The following is a 16,605-nucleotide window of genomic DNA, read 5'->3' as shown; positions in this document are numbered from 1 at the left end:
AAAGGATATGGCAGCATTTCAGGGCAGCTATTTAGGTATTGATACCCAGAGTGTGACAGGAAGGGACAGAGTGTACAAACACAAAAATAAAAAGCAGCAAATGGGTCAAAGGGGGAAAAAATGGTAAAAAGGCAAAATTAAGACTCTTTACTGAAATGCACTTGGTAGGCGGAACAAAATAAATGAATTAATGGCACAAATAAAGGTTAATGGATATGATCTTATAGCCAAATACAGAGATGTGGTTACAAGGAGATCAAAGCTGGGAGCTAAATATTCAAGGGTATGTGACTTTTCAAAAGGACAGGCAGGAAGGAAAGAGTGGTGGGGTAGCTTTGTTAGTACGAGATGGAATAAGTACCATGGTAAGAAATGATCTTGGATCAGAAGATGTAGAATCCATATGGATGGAGGTAAGAAATAATAAAGGGAAGAAGGCACTGGTGAGAGTAGTCCATAGGCCCCCTAACAGTAGCTATACTGTAGGACAGAGAATAAATCAGGAGATAATGAGGGCATGTAAAAAAGCCAATACATTAATCATGGGTGACTTTAATCTTCATGTAGATTGGGAAAATCAAATTGGCAGAGGTAGACACGAGCAAGAATTCATGTATTCGGGACAGTTTTCTAGAACGATATGTTCTGGATCCAACCAGGGATCAGGCTGTTTTGGATCTGGTAATGTATAATGAGGCAGTTTTAATAAATGATCTCAGAGTAAAAGATCCCCTAGGAAACAATGACCATAATATGGTAGAATTTAGCATTCAGTTTGAGAGTGAGAAACTTGGGTCGGAAACAACTGTGCTAAACTTAAATAAGGGTAATTACGAAGGAATGAGGGCAGAGTTGGCTGGAGTGGAGTGGGAAAGGAATTTAGCAGAAAAGACAGTTGATGAACAATGGCAGACATTTAAGAAAATAGTTCATGACTCACAACAAAGATATATCCCAGTGAGAAGGAAGGATTCTAGGAAGGGGATAAACCAACCATGGTTAACCAAGGCAGTTAAGGATAATGTCAAATTGAAAGAAAAATCATACAATGCAGCAAAGATTAGTAGTAAACCAGAGGATTGAGAAAGTTTTAAAAGCCAACAAAAGATGACCAAAATATAATAAAGAGAGAGAAAATAAATGTTGAGGGTAAACTAGCAAGTAATATAAAAATGGACAGTAAGAGCTTCTTTAAATATATAAAAAGGAAGAGAGAGGCCAAAGTGAACATAGACCCCTGAGAGAATGAGGCTGGGGAAATAATAATGGGGAACCAGGAAATGGCAGAGGAGTTGAATAAATACTTTGCATCAGTTTTCACAGTAGAAGACACTAATAGCATTCCAAAAATACTAAATAATCAAGGGGCAAAAGGGGTGGAGGAAATAAATACAATAATTATCACCAGAGAAAAAGTACTAGGGAAACTAATGGGGCTAAAGGCCGATAAGTCCCCTGTTGCATCCTAGGATATTAAAGGAATTAGTTACACAAATAGTGGATGCACTGGTAGTAATCTTTCAAGAATCCTTCAATTCTGGAAAGGTCCCAGAAGATTGGAAAACTGCCAATGTAATGCCCTTATTAGAAAGGGAGGGAGACAAAAAAAACAGGTAACCGTAGGCCAGTTAGCTTAACATCCGTCATTGAGAAAATGTTAGAGACTATTATGAAGGATGTAATAGCGGAGCTTTTAGAAATGCATAATATAATCAAGCAGAGTCAGCATGGTGTCATGAAGAGGAAATCATGCCTGACAAATTTATTAGACTTCTTTGAGGAGCTAACAAGCAGGATAGATAAAGGGGAACCTGTAGATGTAATATATTTAGATTTCCAAAAGGTGTTCGATAAGGTACCACACATAAGGCTACTTAATAAGATGAGCCCATGGTGTTGGGGGTAGTATATTAGCATGGGCAGAGGATTGGCTAACTAATTGAAGACAGAGAGTTGGGATAAGGGGGGCATTTTCAGGATGGCAACCTTTAACTAGTGGAGTGCCACAGGGATCAATGCTGTGGCCACAATTATTTACAATATATATGATTTAGATGAGGGAAGTGAATGTACTATAGCCAATTTTGCGGATGACACAAAAACAGGTGGGAAGGCAAGTGGTGAGGATAACAGAGGGATATAGACAGGTTAAGTAAATGGGGAAAAAAATTGGCAGACGGAATATAATGTGGGAAAATGTAAGGTTATGCATTTTCACAGGAAGAATAGAGGAGCTGAATATTATTTAAATGGAGAAAGACTGCAGAAAGCTATAGCACAGAGGGATTTGCACAGAGTCCTTGTGCATGAATCAAAAAGCTAACATACAAGTTCAACAGGTAATACAAATGGAATGTTGGTCTTTATTGCAAAGTATAAAAATTGGGAAGTCTTGCTAAAAACATACAAGGCACTAGTTATTTTTTTATTCGCTCATGAGATGTGGGCATTGCTGGCTAGGCAAGCATTTATTGCCCTTATTCAGAGGGCATTTAAGAGTTAACCACATTGCTCTGGGTCTGGAGTCACATGTAGGCCAGACCAGGTAAGGACAGCAGATTTTCTACCTGAAAGGGACATTAGTGAACCAGATGGGATTTTACAACAATAGCTTTATGGTCATGATTAAACTTTTAATTCCAGATTTTTAATTAATTTAAACTCCACCATTTGCCATGGTGCGATTTGAACCTAGGTCCCCAGAGTATTACCCTAGGTCTCTGGATTACTAGTCTAGTAACAATACCACTATGCCATTGCATCCCCTAGAATATTGTGAACCGTTTTGGTCCCCATATTTAAGGAAAGATATACTGGCATTGGAGGCAGTATAGAGAAGGTTCACTAGGTTGATCCCAGGTACGGAGGGATTTTGTTATGGTGAGAGGTTGAGTAGGTTGGGCCGTTACTCATTGGACTTTAGAAGAATGAAAGGTGACCTTAGGGGGCGAAGTTGAATTGCAGGCACACACAGTCCAACCTTAAGGTTGGACGGGCAGGTCCGTTAATTAGCTAAATGACTCTGTCAATGGTCTCAATTGGCCATTGACAGGTCGGCGGGAGCAGAGCTGATTTTGCTGTGCCCCTGCATACCGGAAAATTTAAATGGGGCGCGGTGACGTCGGCCTGATGTCACTGTGCGTCATTTTATGCGTCGGCGAGCGGGCCCTGCCCCCCTGCTTGCTGACAGGAAAATCTTGCCCATAAGATTCTTAGAGGGCTTGACAGGGTAGATGCTGAGAGGTTGTTTCCCCTTGTGGGAGAGTCTAGGATGAGAGGGCATAATCTTAAAATAAGGGATCACCCATTTAAAACAGAGATTAGGAGGAATTTCTTCTCTCAAAGGGTAGTGAATCTATGGAATTCTTTACTGCAGAGGGCTGTAGAGGCTGGATCATTAAGTATATTCAAGGCTGAGATAGATTTTTAATCAGTGAGGGAATCAAGGGTTATGGGGAAAAGGCAGGAAAGTGGAGTTGAGGATTATCAGATCAGCCATGATCTCATAGAATGGCAGAGCAGACGCGATGGGTCGAATGGCCTACTTCTGCTCCTACATCTTATGGTCTTTATGGTCTTATTGAGAACAGATTTACATTCCATTTGTCAGAGCTGGACTCAAACTAATTTTTGAGAAAACAAAAGGAAAAAGGTCTTCATTTTCATTTTCTAAAATTATATTCTATAAAATTTTTTGATTTTGAAAAGAACAAAATACAGGATGTGGCTTCGCCAAAGAAACTGAAAATTCTGATCCTTGACTATTTTGATATGTATTGCCAAAAATGGTACCATGGCTCTCGAGAGTTAAGTGGAGATTTGGTGCACAGATGTTAAAGTATTTTATCAGGTTTCTTCTCCAAAGAGCTCAGTTGGCCAGATTTTCACAGCTTGTTATGCTCAAATGGGAAAAGAACAACCTTCACTTTTCAGGCTTTGCTCTGCTCGTCTGAGCACCCTTATCCGATGACATGTGAATGAGCACAACAGCATTGGCTGCAAGAAGATCCAATCAGATCTTTCTCTTTTGGTGTCTAGAATCCCAGAATGTCCTCGCCATGGAGACAGGTTAAAGAACTATGGATGCAATCAGGGGGTCAGTTAATCCCTCAATACTGAAAAGCTAAAATGTTCACAGAGGGAATTCATTTTAAAACTAAATAAAACAGATGATCTTAGTATTTTTTTTCCCCTGATTCAGCAGTTCTGTTAGAACAGCAATAACTTGTCTCACAATCCAAAGACTACATTTAACAATCTCTGGGCTGGCACTGATTCAAATGAATCAGACTGTTAATATTATAAGTAAACATGAATGCAAATAAATACTAAATTTGATTATGTGGAAACCCTAAATCTGAAGGGCATTGAAATTGTTCAAAACACCATGAAATATCTTTTGACATTAGTTACAGTTATGATATTGGACAGAATCATCCCAGATTTGCACTAAGTGTGGTAGCAGGCAGGAAAATAAACGTTTATCCCGCCGGCTGCAATGGTGGCTTTTCAGGCCGTATCGTCCCAAACCCGCCACATTAATTATGCATTCCCGGGATACACGCCGTTTCAATGGCGGGTGGGCTCCAACTCACCTGCCACGCCACCACCTCGCCGCTTCATCATGCCAGGCACCACATTTAAAGTACAGTCGCGCTCAGTGCTTCCAGCCCAGGACTGCAGCAAGGAAGACATGGCCCCGAAAGGCGAGAAGACTGTAACCCTTGAGCGCCTTTTGGAAGCCGTGGAGGCTCGCTGTGATGTCCTCCACCCCCATTTTAGTCTCAGGAGGCCAACATTACCACTCCAGCAACATTACAACTCTGGCTTGGTGATGGCAGTGGTGATCAGTGCCAATGCTGCACAGAAGAGGTTGGCCATCCAATGCAGAAAGAGGATGAATGTTCTCATTCGTGCAGCCAGGGTATGGCAACCATCTCATCACTCTAAACTCTCATACTCAAGCCCATCACACATTCACTGGCATCTCACTCACTGCCAGCTCAAGGGACATCACCACCCATTCTCACACAAACCCTCACATGTCCATCTGGCCTGATCTCCTCTGGAGATTGCCTCCTCAGCCCTCACCATCTTGAGGCCACTGGCACAGATCAACATGTGTCCCCACACACACCCTGGGATACCCTCCTTCCCCAATACAGCCCTTGTCCTGCAGCATTTTCCCTTGCCTGAGGCAACTTCTCCCCTTTTCCCAAATAAGCCCTAGCCCTGCAGCCGTTGAAAATCCAACCACAACTGATCTAGTAGGTAGAGACCTGCCCTGAGCCCCCTAAAAGTGATGTGCTGTCCGTGAAGCCGTACGCTGATGACTGCAAGTGCTGACCAAAGCAAGGTGAGCAAACAAATCTTGAAGTCCCGAACAAAGTGCCGCCTGCCAAGTGCTCGCCTTACATATGCTGTTGTGAAACACGCCGGCGTGTTTTCCCGCTGACGTGGGTGGACGATCCAGTGGGGTGGGATGAGTCCAGCGGGATAGCCTTGCAATGATATGCTGATGTATTACAATGAGGTTCCAAACATCTGAGGGTGGGGAACATGGCATGCCATGGATGGGCTGAGCGGACGATTGCAAACTGGTTTCACAAAGTCTTGAAATCGATTTTTGGCCTTCTTGCCATATTGTCCGCTCATGCCACCGGACACACCTGACGCCAGCAGGCACAGAAATTCCCAGCAATTGTAAAAGAAAAATGTGTACTCTAATGGTGAGCTAATAAGCCTGTTGACCCACCATTTATCAGTAAATGGTGAGTGCATTCCATTGAAAGGTTCCCATGTAGAACTACACTTATGGAAAATTGCAGTAAGAAATTATCCACATTTTTCTGGAATTAACCATTATACCTGAGTGCATCTCACTCAAGAACTGTTTTTCTGTGCTGGAAAACGGTGAGGGTGAAGGTTCCTTTGGAGACTGCAGCCAGAGCCAGGTTCACAGCACTGTGGGTGGCTCAGCTGCACAAGGAGGGAGGAGTAAGAGTGCAAGAGCAATAGTGGTAGGAGGCTCAATAGTGAGGGGTGCAGACAGGCGCTTCTGTGGACATAGACGTAACTCCAGGATGGTGTGTTGCCTCCCTGGTGCCAGGGTCAAGGATGGTACAGAACGGCTGCATGGCATTCTGAAGTGGGAGAGCAAACAGTTAGAGGTTGTGGTTCACATTGGTACCAATGACATAGGTAGAAAGAGGGATGAGGCCCTGCAACAAGAATTTAGGGAGCTAGGTAGCAGATTGAAAAGCAGGACCTCAAAGGCTGTAATCTCTGGATTACTCCCTGTGCCATGTGCTAGTGAGTATAGGAATAGAAGGATAGAGAGGCAGAATGCCTGGCTGAAGAGATGGTGCAGGAGGGAGGGCTTTAGTTTCCTGGATCACTGGGTCTGTTTCTGGCGAAGGTGGGGCCTGTACAAGTCGGATGGGCTGCACCTGAACTGGAACAGGACCAACATCCTTGCAGGGAGGTTTGCTAGCGCTGTTGGGAGTGGTTTAAACTAATTTGGCAGGGGGATGGGATACATAGTGGAGGTACAGTAGGGGGTGATGCTCAGCCAAATAAAGAAGAGAAACTAAGTCAGTCTGGAAGGCAGAGCAAATATAGACCTGTTAAGGCACAAGGGAATAATGCAAGGCTGGATTGCATCTCTTTTAATGCAAGGAGTCTTACAAGTGAGGCAGATGAATTGAGGGTGTTGATTAACACATGGGAATATGATATTGTTTCTATCGCAGAGATATGGTTGAGGGAAGGGCAGGACTGGCTACTCAATATTCCAGGGTATAGAATCTTCAGGCGTGACAGGGGGTGGGTGTAAGAGAGGAGGTGGCATTGCACTATTGATCAAGGAGTCAATTATTGCAGTAAGGAGGGATGGTATCTTAGAAGGTTCCTCAAATAAGGCCATATAGGTAGAACTTAAAAACAAAAAGGGGGCAATCACTTTGCTGGGAGTGTATTATAGGCCTCCAAACATTCTGGGGGAGATAGAGGAGCAGATATGTAGGCAAATCTCAGAGAAGTGTAAAAATAATAGGGTAATAATAGTAGGAGATTTCAACTTCCCCAATATTAACTGGGATAGTCTTAGTGTGAAAGGCTTAGAGGGGGCAAAATTCTTAAAGTGTATCCAGGAGAACTTTTTGAGCCAGCATGTAGAAAGTACTACAAGAGAAGGGGTAATACTGGACCTAATCTGAGGGAATGAAGCTGGGCAAGTGGTGGAAGTGTCAGTGGCGGAGCATTTCAGGGATAGTGATCATAACTCTGTAAGATTTAAGATAGGTATGGAAAAGGACAAAGATGGACTGGAAATAAAGGTCCTGAATGGGGGAAGGCCGATTTCAATGTGATAAGACAAGATCTGGCCAAAGTGGACTGGGAGCAGCTACTAGTAGGAAAGTCTACATCAGACCAGTGGGAGTCATTCAAAAAGGAAATAGTGAGAGTTCAGGGCCAACATGTTCAGGTGAAGGGTAGGACCAACAAGTCCAGGGAACCCTGGATGTCAAGGGATACAGAGGATTGGATAAAGGAAAAAAGGGAGGCTTATGGCAGATACAGAAGACTGAAAACAGCAGAGGCCCTAGTGGAGTATAGAAAGTGTCGGGGGGGGTGGGGGTGGGGCACTTAAAAAAGTAATTAGGAGAGCGAAGAGAGGGCGTGAAAAAGCACTGGTGGGCAAGATAAAGCAAAATCCCAAGGCATTTTATAAATATATTGAGGGCAAGAGAATAACCAGGGAAATGAGTTGGGCCCATTAGGGACCAAGTGGCAATCTGTTTCTGGAGCCGGAGGATGTAGGTGAGATATTGAATGATCACTTTTCATCTGTGTTCACTATAGAGAAGGATGATGTAGGCGTAGAAATCAGGGAGGGGGACTGTGATATACTTGAACAAATTCGCATTGAAAGGGAGAAGGTATTAGCAGTTTTAGTGGGCTTAAAAGTGGATAAATCCCAGGCCCAGATGAGACGTAACCCAGGCTGCTATGTGAGGCAAGGGAGGGGATGGCAGGGGCTCTGACACTAATTTTCAAATCCTCTCTGGCCTCGGGAGAGGTGCCAGAGGACTGGAGGACAGTGAACGTGGTATCATTATTCAAGAAGGGTAGTAGGATAAACAGGTAATTACAGGCCAGTGAGCCTAACATCAGTGGTAGAGAAACTATTGGAAAAAATTCTGAGGGACAGGATTAATCTCCACTTGGAGAGGCAGTGATTAATCAGGGATAGTCAGCATGGCTTTGTCAGGGAGAGATCATGTCTAACAAATTTGATTGAATTTTCAAGGAGGTGACTAGTTATGTAGATGAGGATAGAGCAGTTTATGTAGTCTACATGGACTTCAGTAAGGTTTTTGACAAGGTCCCACATGGGAGAATGGTCAAGAAGGTAAGAGCCCATGGGATCCAAGGCAATTTGACAAATTGGATCCAAAATTGGCTTAGTGGCAGGAGGCAGAAGTGATGGTTGAAAGTTGTTTTTGCGATTGGAAGCCTGTGACGAGTGGTTTACCGCAGGGATTGGTACTGGGACGCTTGCTGTTTGTAGTGTACATTAATGATTTAGACATGAATATAGGAGGTATGATCAGTAAGTTTGCAAATGACACGAAAATTGGTGGTGTTGTAAATAGTGAGGAGGAAAGCCTTAGACTACAGGATGATATAGATGGGCTGGTAAGATGGGCAGAGCAGTGGCAAATGGAATTTAATCCTGAGAAGTGTGAGGTAATGCATTTTGGGAGGACTAATATGGCAAGGGAATACACAATGAATGGTAGGAACCTAGGAAGTACAGAGGATCAGAGGAAGTTTGGTGTACATGTCCAAAGATCCCTGAAGGCAGCAGCACAGGTAGATAAAATGGTTAAGAAGGCATATGGGATACTTGGCTTTATTAGCCGAGGCATAGAATATAAAAGCAGGGAGGTTATGTTGGAGCTGTGTAAAATGCTAGTTAGGCCACAGCTGGAGTACTGTGTGCTGTTCTGGTTGCTACACTATAGGAAGGATGTGATTGCACTAGAGAGGGCGCAGAGGAGATTCACCAGGATGTTACCTGGGCTGGAGCGTTTCAGCAATGAAGCGAGACTGGATAGGCTAGGGTTGTTTTCCTTAGAGCAGAGAAGGCTGAGGGGGGGATATGTTAGAGGTATACAAAATTATGAGGGGCATAGATGGATTAGTTAGGAAGAAACTTTTCCCTTTAGCAGAGGTGTTAATAACCAGGGGTCATAGATTTAAGGTAAGGGGCAGGAGGTTTAGAGGGGATTTGAGGAAAGAAATTTTCACCCAGAGGGTGGTTGGAATCTGGAGCACACTGCCTGAGGGGGTGGTAGAGGCAGGAACCCACACAACACTTAAGAAGTATTTGGAAGAGCACTTGAAATGCCATAGTATACAGGGCTACGGGCCAAGTGCTAGAAAATGGGATTAGAATAGATAGGTGCTTGATGGCAGGCACGGACATGATGGGCTGAAGAGCCTGTTTCTGTGCTGTATAACTCTATGACTATATATGACCTGCAGGTGGTGTTTTCATAGTACTTTCAGGGGACAAAATTGAACAGCTCCCGAAGTCAGGCACAGGGATCATAATGTCCATTCAAAGCAATTCAAACTTCTCTGAACAAGAGTCATACGGACTCGAAACGTTAACTCTGTTTTTCTCTCCACAGATGCTATTAGACCTGCTGAGATTTTCCAGCATTTTCTGTTTTTGTTTCAGATTTCCAACATCCGCAGTATTTTGTTTTTATATCATTCAAACTTCATGTTGCCTGCTAATTATAATGATTATCGTATGCAGCCTAGTACTAAACGCACTGCTGAGTGGTTGCACACCTCATAAGTGGGATACAATTTCATGTGAGGATAGCACCACTTAAAGCTAATACAAAAGCAAAACACTGAAGATCCTGGAAATCAGAAATAAAAACAGAAAATGCTTTAAATACTCAGCAGGTCATGCAGCATCTCTGGAGAGAGAAACAGAGCTAACATTTCAGGTCAATGACCCTTTGTCATCTTTGACCTTTGATCATCTATGCAAGCCAGCTTGGTGTTGTGCAGGCTTAGGCTGCTGCCACCAAGGCTGCAGATACCAGTGCTCAAAGGGGCTTTCAGGGTTGCACTACAGTCCAGCAATCTGCCCTCCAGCAGATCACTCAGATAGCTAAGGTGCTCTTCTGGCGGATTGGCAGTGTAACCATGCAGCACAAACCTTCTGATCTCTCAGGATGACAGCATTCGTGCTCCCACCACTGCCAATACGACAGTGCCCTTTCTGACGCCAGTCAACCAGCCAGCTCAGATTGCTAATCCCATGCTGAGACGATGCAGTCTGAAGGCAAGCCTTCAAGGTCCAGACCCTCTTGCGTCCTGCAAAGCCACCTGTAACATCTCCCATTGAAAGTCAGTAGGCTTCCATCAGCTATGCTGCAGCTACTGGAGTAGCTTGGGTGCAGGAAGGAAAATGGCTCCCTAAAGATTGTAGGTGGGTATGGTCTTCTGCTGAGAGTCTTTCTCCCCCTTGTCCCTCTGTGAGCAGCTCCTTTGTTGCCTCCGCTCTATCTCCCTCTGATGCTGCAGCCCAAGGGGGACTGCTACTAAAGCCCTCAAGAATGGGAGTAAATGGTGAGCTCAGAACTCTTGCAGTAGCACCCAACACCTTTCCCATGTTCAGTGCCACTTCCTGCAGACTTTACCAACTTTTATGAACTCCTGCAAACACCAAGTACTTACAAAACCTCAGCAAGAGCTTGTAGAAAGAAATTGGCAACTAACCTGAAAGTTGGATGATGATCCCATTAAATAATGCTGGTGGTATCCCTTTTTGCTGCTGAACGCATGTTCAGCTGTGCATATTTAAGGGAGAGCATTAACTACAACAGCAAGGTCAAAAATGGCAAGCCAGTCATCAAATCAGCATTAGGTGCTGACTGATGTCTTAATCTGCCTACTTTGCATACTTCTGGCACATGCTACCACCCTCATCAAGATGATGTTTGGTATGATCCATGCCAGAAAAGGCGCGGATAACATTTTTCTATTAAACTACAAATAAGCCAAATTTTGTGGTCTTGGTGTTAAAGGTTCTACACCTTGCCTGTGCATATAACAACTTCTGTTTTGGTGCAGAATACTCATATCTACCTCTTCCCCACAAATCACTCAAACGTTTTATAAGATTATGTGAGAATGAGCTTTTCTTCATGTTAATATTTAAAGTTTCAAAAAAAGCACGAATAAAATTTTGAATCCATCTAATTATCTCAGCTATAAGATGGAGATTTTAATTGCTCACACTTATGAGAAAAAGCGGAAGACAGACAAGTTGACAAGTCGTCTTCCTCATTCTATACTTTTTTGAAAAAAAATGCCAGTAAGTTTAATAATGAAAATAGAGCCCCTTTGAGAGGAACTTAGGAAGACAGAGTAGAAGGGGCAGGGGATATAAAGAGGGAAACAAGTTAAGGGTTGAGAAGAGTGAGTGGGGTTGAGGGAAAGAAATGGAGAACCAACAGTGAAATGACTGACAACAGTGGAGGGGGGGCGGGTGGGGGGGGAGGATGTGTGTGGTTGCACTATAGTTGAACACAAAATTTAAAAGAGGAAAAGGTAGGGGGAATGGTGGTAGTGAGAGGGTGGCAGGAAGAGGTGCAGGAGTGGGATATGAAGAGATCAAGTGCACAATAGAAGTGAGGGAATCCTGAGTTAAGAGTGGGGAAGGGAGGAGAGACATGAAGTCGACATTTTGCCACAACGTGCCACCCACCAGGTCCCACCTTAAAATAAAGAAAACGACTGTGAAAGAAGCAGATGAGGACAGAGAGAAGGTGAAGAAGTGCGAGAGAGGAAAGCAGAAGTGAAGTGACAGAAACAGGAACTACAATTTGCACTTATATAGCACCTTAATGCAATTAAATGCCCAAGTGGCTTCACAGGAGCGATTATTAAGCAAAATTTGACATAGCCATGGAAGTAGATATTAGGACAAGTATGGTCAAAGAGGTAGCTTAAGAACTTCTCAAAAGGGTTTAGGGAGGGAATTTCTAAGCTTAAGGCTTAAATATGGATGCCAATGGTACAGCAATTAAAACTGGGGATGTGCAAGAGAAAGGCAGAGATCCTGGGGTTTGGTAGGGCTAGAAGAGGTTATGGAGATAGGGAGGGTATTTGAAAACAAACATGAGAATCTGAAAATTGAGGTGTTGCCTGACCAGGAGCCAAAGTTGGTCAGTGGATGGATGAACATAATTTGTTGTGAGCTAGGATACAGGCAGCATGTTAGATAAGCTCAAGTTTATGAAGGGTGGAAGACGGGACAGGAGAGCACTGGAATAGTTGAGCCTAGAAACAACAAAGACATGGATGAGGGTTTCAGCAACAGATAAACTGAGGCCGGGCTGGAGATGAGCAATGTCATGGAAGTGGAAATGTGCAATTTTGGTGATGGAGTAGATACAGCATTAGAAGCTCCTCTGAGAGTCAACTAGGATGCTAAGAATGTGAATGGTCTGATTCTTCCTCAGATAGTAAGCTAGGGAGAGGGATGGAGTCGGTAGCTAGGGAACAGATTTTGTGGCAGGGATCAAAAACAATGGCTTCAGTCTTCTCAATATTTCATTGGATGAAATTGCTGTTCATCCAGTGCTGCATGTTGAACAGTCACATGAAGACAATAAAGACAGATAAGGGAGAGATCATATTCTCCAACACAGAGTTTGCAACATTACAGGAAGTAAATTAGTTGCTAATATGACTCCTGAGCTTCAGCCAGACTATTGCAAATTTTAGATATAATTATTTATTGATTCACAAAATCAGAAGAATTTGCTCCTCATTACAAATCCTTAGTCAACTGCAATCATTCTGGCTTCAGTTTGGATTCAAATAGAAATTATTCAAATCAAGACTTAAAGAAGGGAAAGGCAGCCTCTTGTTCTGAATTGTGACTATATGGATGATTGCTTCAGATCCTTTGTATTTTAACAGTAGAATGATAAAAAATGTCAACATCCAGAATCCAAAAGGTCCTTTTCTACTCACTAAATAATCCTATTTGTCTCTTTCTTGTTTTAGTCAGAACTTGGCAAGGGAAAACGCAGTGGTAACCCACTACCAGGGTCTAACCATGTGTATGGGACATTTGAGAGACCCTATGATGGCGGAGTTCCTGCAGGTAATGAGGCAGTTTTTTTCTTTTGAATTTTATACTACAAGAGGTTACTTTATTAATTACGGTAGAAATTAGCACACTTAAAAGGACAATTCAAATTTATACAAACTATGATTATAATGTCCATTATTCAATGTACAATATACTGTAATTTCACAAAATCAATATTTGCTTGAATGTAATTTAACCTCAACATTTCTACTGTAGGTCTTAGAAATGAACATCTAATGGGCTGGAGTCGTCTAGATCATGGATGTCCTCGACTCTCATTATTACATTTCCGAGAACATTAGGTGCATTTTGGCCACACAGAACAAACACTGCTGCGTCTTCCTCTTACATGAGAGGGAGCACTCTATTGCAGCACATCTATTACAAAATATTATGAAGTTGTTACAGATCAGGAATAAGCTATTTGGCCCACGTCTGGGTTTATGCTCCATATAAGCCTCCTCCTCTTTATCTAACCCAATTAACACATCCTTTAAATTGTCTGTAGATGTGTGGAAATCTATATAATCATATCTAGCCCAGTCAAAAATGCAATCTGAACTAAAATCCTGCTTGATTCGATATTCCAAACCTCAGACTTGGTTAATACTGATACCAAGAGCAGAATTTTACTGGACCTGTGGCAGTGGGAATGAATGCAGGGAGGAGCGGGTGTCCATTAAAAAGGGTTGGCCCATGTCAGGCAGGCTCCATGATGTCGTCCCACTGCCAACCAAGTTTATGAAATGCAGGCGGTGGGATGGATCAGTGGCAGACGCATTGGCAACAAGCAGGTAATTAATGTTGTTAAACAGCCAATTGTCAGGTATTTTCCTGTCATTTTCTGATTTTAAGAATGGCACACAGATTGCATGGTGGTTCAGAGTTTCATCTACTCAAAGGAGGCGAGACCTGGGCAGCAGTTGAGTTGTGGAGGGAACTGGCAGCCATACTTTGAAGCAGTCTGCAAGTTGTGCCTTGAATAAGCAATGCTATCAAATTTGGAGGCACTGCAGAGGTTGGGGCCAAACTGAAGTGCTGTTATGGAAGGGTGTCTCCTAGATCCACAGCAGCCACTGGAGGTAGAAGAGGTTTTTGAGAAGAGGCTTCATTTAGTTATGGAGTCAATGCTTTCAGACTTTGGCTCCTCCAGTGAGGAGGAGAGTGGCACAGAGATGGGAACGCAGCTAGATGGAGCACCTTATGCGTGGCCGGAGAGCTTCGGTGGGTTGAGGAAGTCATTAGACATTGATAAGGAGAGTGCATGAGGGCAAGAGTGCAGCCCCACAGTCACAGAAGACATTACCCAACTCAAATGGTCAGAGGATCAGCTCCATGGAGACATCCGAGCTCCAATGTCTATGAAGACTGCATTTCCTAGGCAGGTGGTGGCAGAACTGTGTGGTATGATGTAGCAGGAGTTGATGCCATTGGGAAGTGGCAAACACTGTTGCTTTAAAGGTGACATTGGCACTCAACCTCTTTTGCCTGTGTTTAGATCCAGAGATCATTTGGAGGTCTATGTGGCATCTCTCAGTCAACGACCCATCGCTGCATAAAGAAGATCACGGATGTCATGTATAGTCAAGCTGGACAATATATCAAGTTCACAATCGATCAGGTCAAGAGGGTAATTGGCTTCAGGGCCATGACTGGATTTCCCTAGGTGCAGAGGGTCATTTACTGTACTCAAGGTTCCCACAGAACAGTCAGGAACCTTTGTGCACAGGAAGGGATGCCACTCCCTCAATATTCAAGTCGTCTGCGAGCACCATAAGCAGATCATGCAGGTGTGCGCGGGGTTTCCAGGAAGCTGCCACAATTCCTACATCCTTAGTCCCAATTGCCTCGGTTCTTCAGGCCACCTGAACACCTTTGTGGCTGGATACTGGGGGACAAGGAGTAACCACTGAAGACATGGTTTCTGACCCATGTATGCAAATCCAGTGCACAGGCAGAGTACAAGTAAAAATGCTGCTATATGGGCTACCATCAAGCAGACCATTGGCTTTTTGAAGATGGGGTTTAGAGGCCTTGATAGATCTGGGGAGCCCTTCAATATGTACCCTCAAGGGTATCCCGCATCATTGACATCTGCTGTGCATTGCACAACCTGACGCTCTAGGAACAGTAGTACTGGAACCAGAAAAAAACATTGAACAAGCAGCATCCTTAGAGGAGGAGGATGAGCATAAAACACCACAACTGATAACAGCCGATGGACGTGGCACTGCAGGGCCTAACTTATAGGACAGTAACATGCGTGATATCAAGAATCTCTGATCAGCAGACACTTCACATGAGGTCAAATGCAAGGGAGCCACTGAACCAAGAAGTTCTCTCTCTGGCGCAGCCTTTCTGACCTTTCATTAGAGGCTCTTACCATCTCTCTGTACCCAACAGCACTATATGCCAAGGTCTTCTGTCAACACAGACGCTTATGAGGTGCTCACCTTTACAGACCATCCATGTACTTGTTTCCACATCTGATCACTGTCAACTAGTGCATAAAAATAAATGCATGAGTTGTTATACATTGAATGTCAAGACTTTTAACTCTTGTAAAACATTAAAGGCTTCTGCATTTAACAAATAAACACCAACCACTGAAACCCCAAGTGCTAGTCCATTCATTAATTTGCTCGCTTATAGTCACATCTATGAGGTGATTTCCTTGTGCCTGGAGTTGCTATGGGGGCCTTTCTTGTTCTAGTGCATATGATGCCTGTGGTTTACATCCTCTGGATGCTTGAGCCCTAATGGGGCCCAGCACATTCAGGGCCACCTGAATCTGCAGGGGCTGGCTCAGCAACTCTCCAAGGCTCCTTCAACAGCGTCTTCCAAACCCATAATTTCCACCACCTAGAAGGACCACGGCAGCAGATGCATGGGAACACCACCACCTGCAAGTTCCCCTCCAAGCCATGCAACATCCTGACTTGGAACTATATCACTGTTCCTTCACTGCCATTGGGTCAAAATCCTGGAACTCCCTCCCTAATAGCACCGCGGATGTACCTATACCACATGGACTGCAGCGCTTTAAGAAGGTGGCTCACCACCACCTTCTCAAGAGCAATTAGGAATGGGCAATATAAGTGCTGACCTAGCCAGTGACGCACATGTCCCATGAAAGAAAAAAAATGTTATCAGACCTACAGGGTTGGTGTCACTGTCAAAAGATGCCAAGGTTCTGCCTTCAATGGTCAAAATGCTTTGAGAGAAGCTCCCATTGCTTTCAGCCTGCCCCTCCTCAGCCCTTCCCAATCTTACATCCCCTTCTGTGGTTGCCTGGAGTGGTTCAGCTCCTGGCAATAGAGAGATGTGTGGCTATCCCATCTTGTCTATGCATCACTTCATAGGCCTCATGGATGAGGCCATGCTATGAAGATTAGTGCACGCCCTTGCAT

General features: G+C 43.8%; 1 protein-coding gene across 1 annotated transcript in view; it reads left to right on the top strand.

Moving 5' to 3' along the window:
• Positions 1-16,605, top strand: part of cfap77 (cilia and flagella associated protein 77) — a 226,351-nt gene that overhangs the window by 86,088 nt on the left and 123,658 nt on the right. Inside the window, exon 3 of the mRNA XM_078549993.1 lies at positions 13,108-13,207. Within this exon, the coding sequence (XP_078406119.1) occupies positions 13,108-13,207 (100 nt within the window). The remainder of the gene's footprint in view (positions 1-13,107; positions 13,208-16,605) is intronic.

The sequence above is a fragment of the Cetorhinus maximus genome, chromosome 10, assembly GCF_964194155.1.
Source record: "Cetorhinus maximus chromosome 10, sCetMax3.hap1.1, whole genome shotgun sequence".
NCBI classification, from domain to species: Eukaryota; Metazoa; Chordata; class Chondrichthyes; order Lamniformes; family Cetorhinidae; genus Cetorhinus; species Cetorhinus maximus.
Note: the sequence above shows the minus strand (reverse complement) of the source record. Positions and strands in the feature narration are given on the sequence as shown.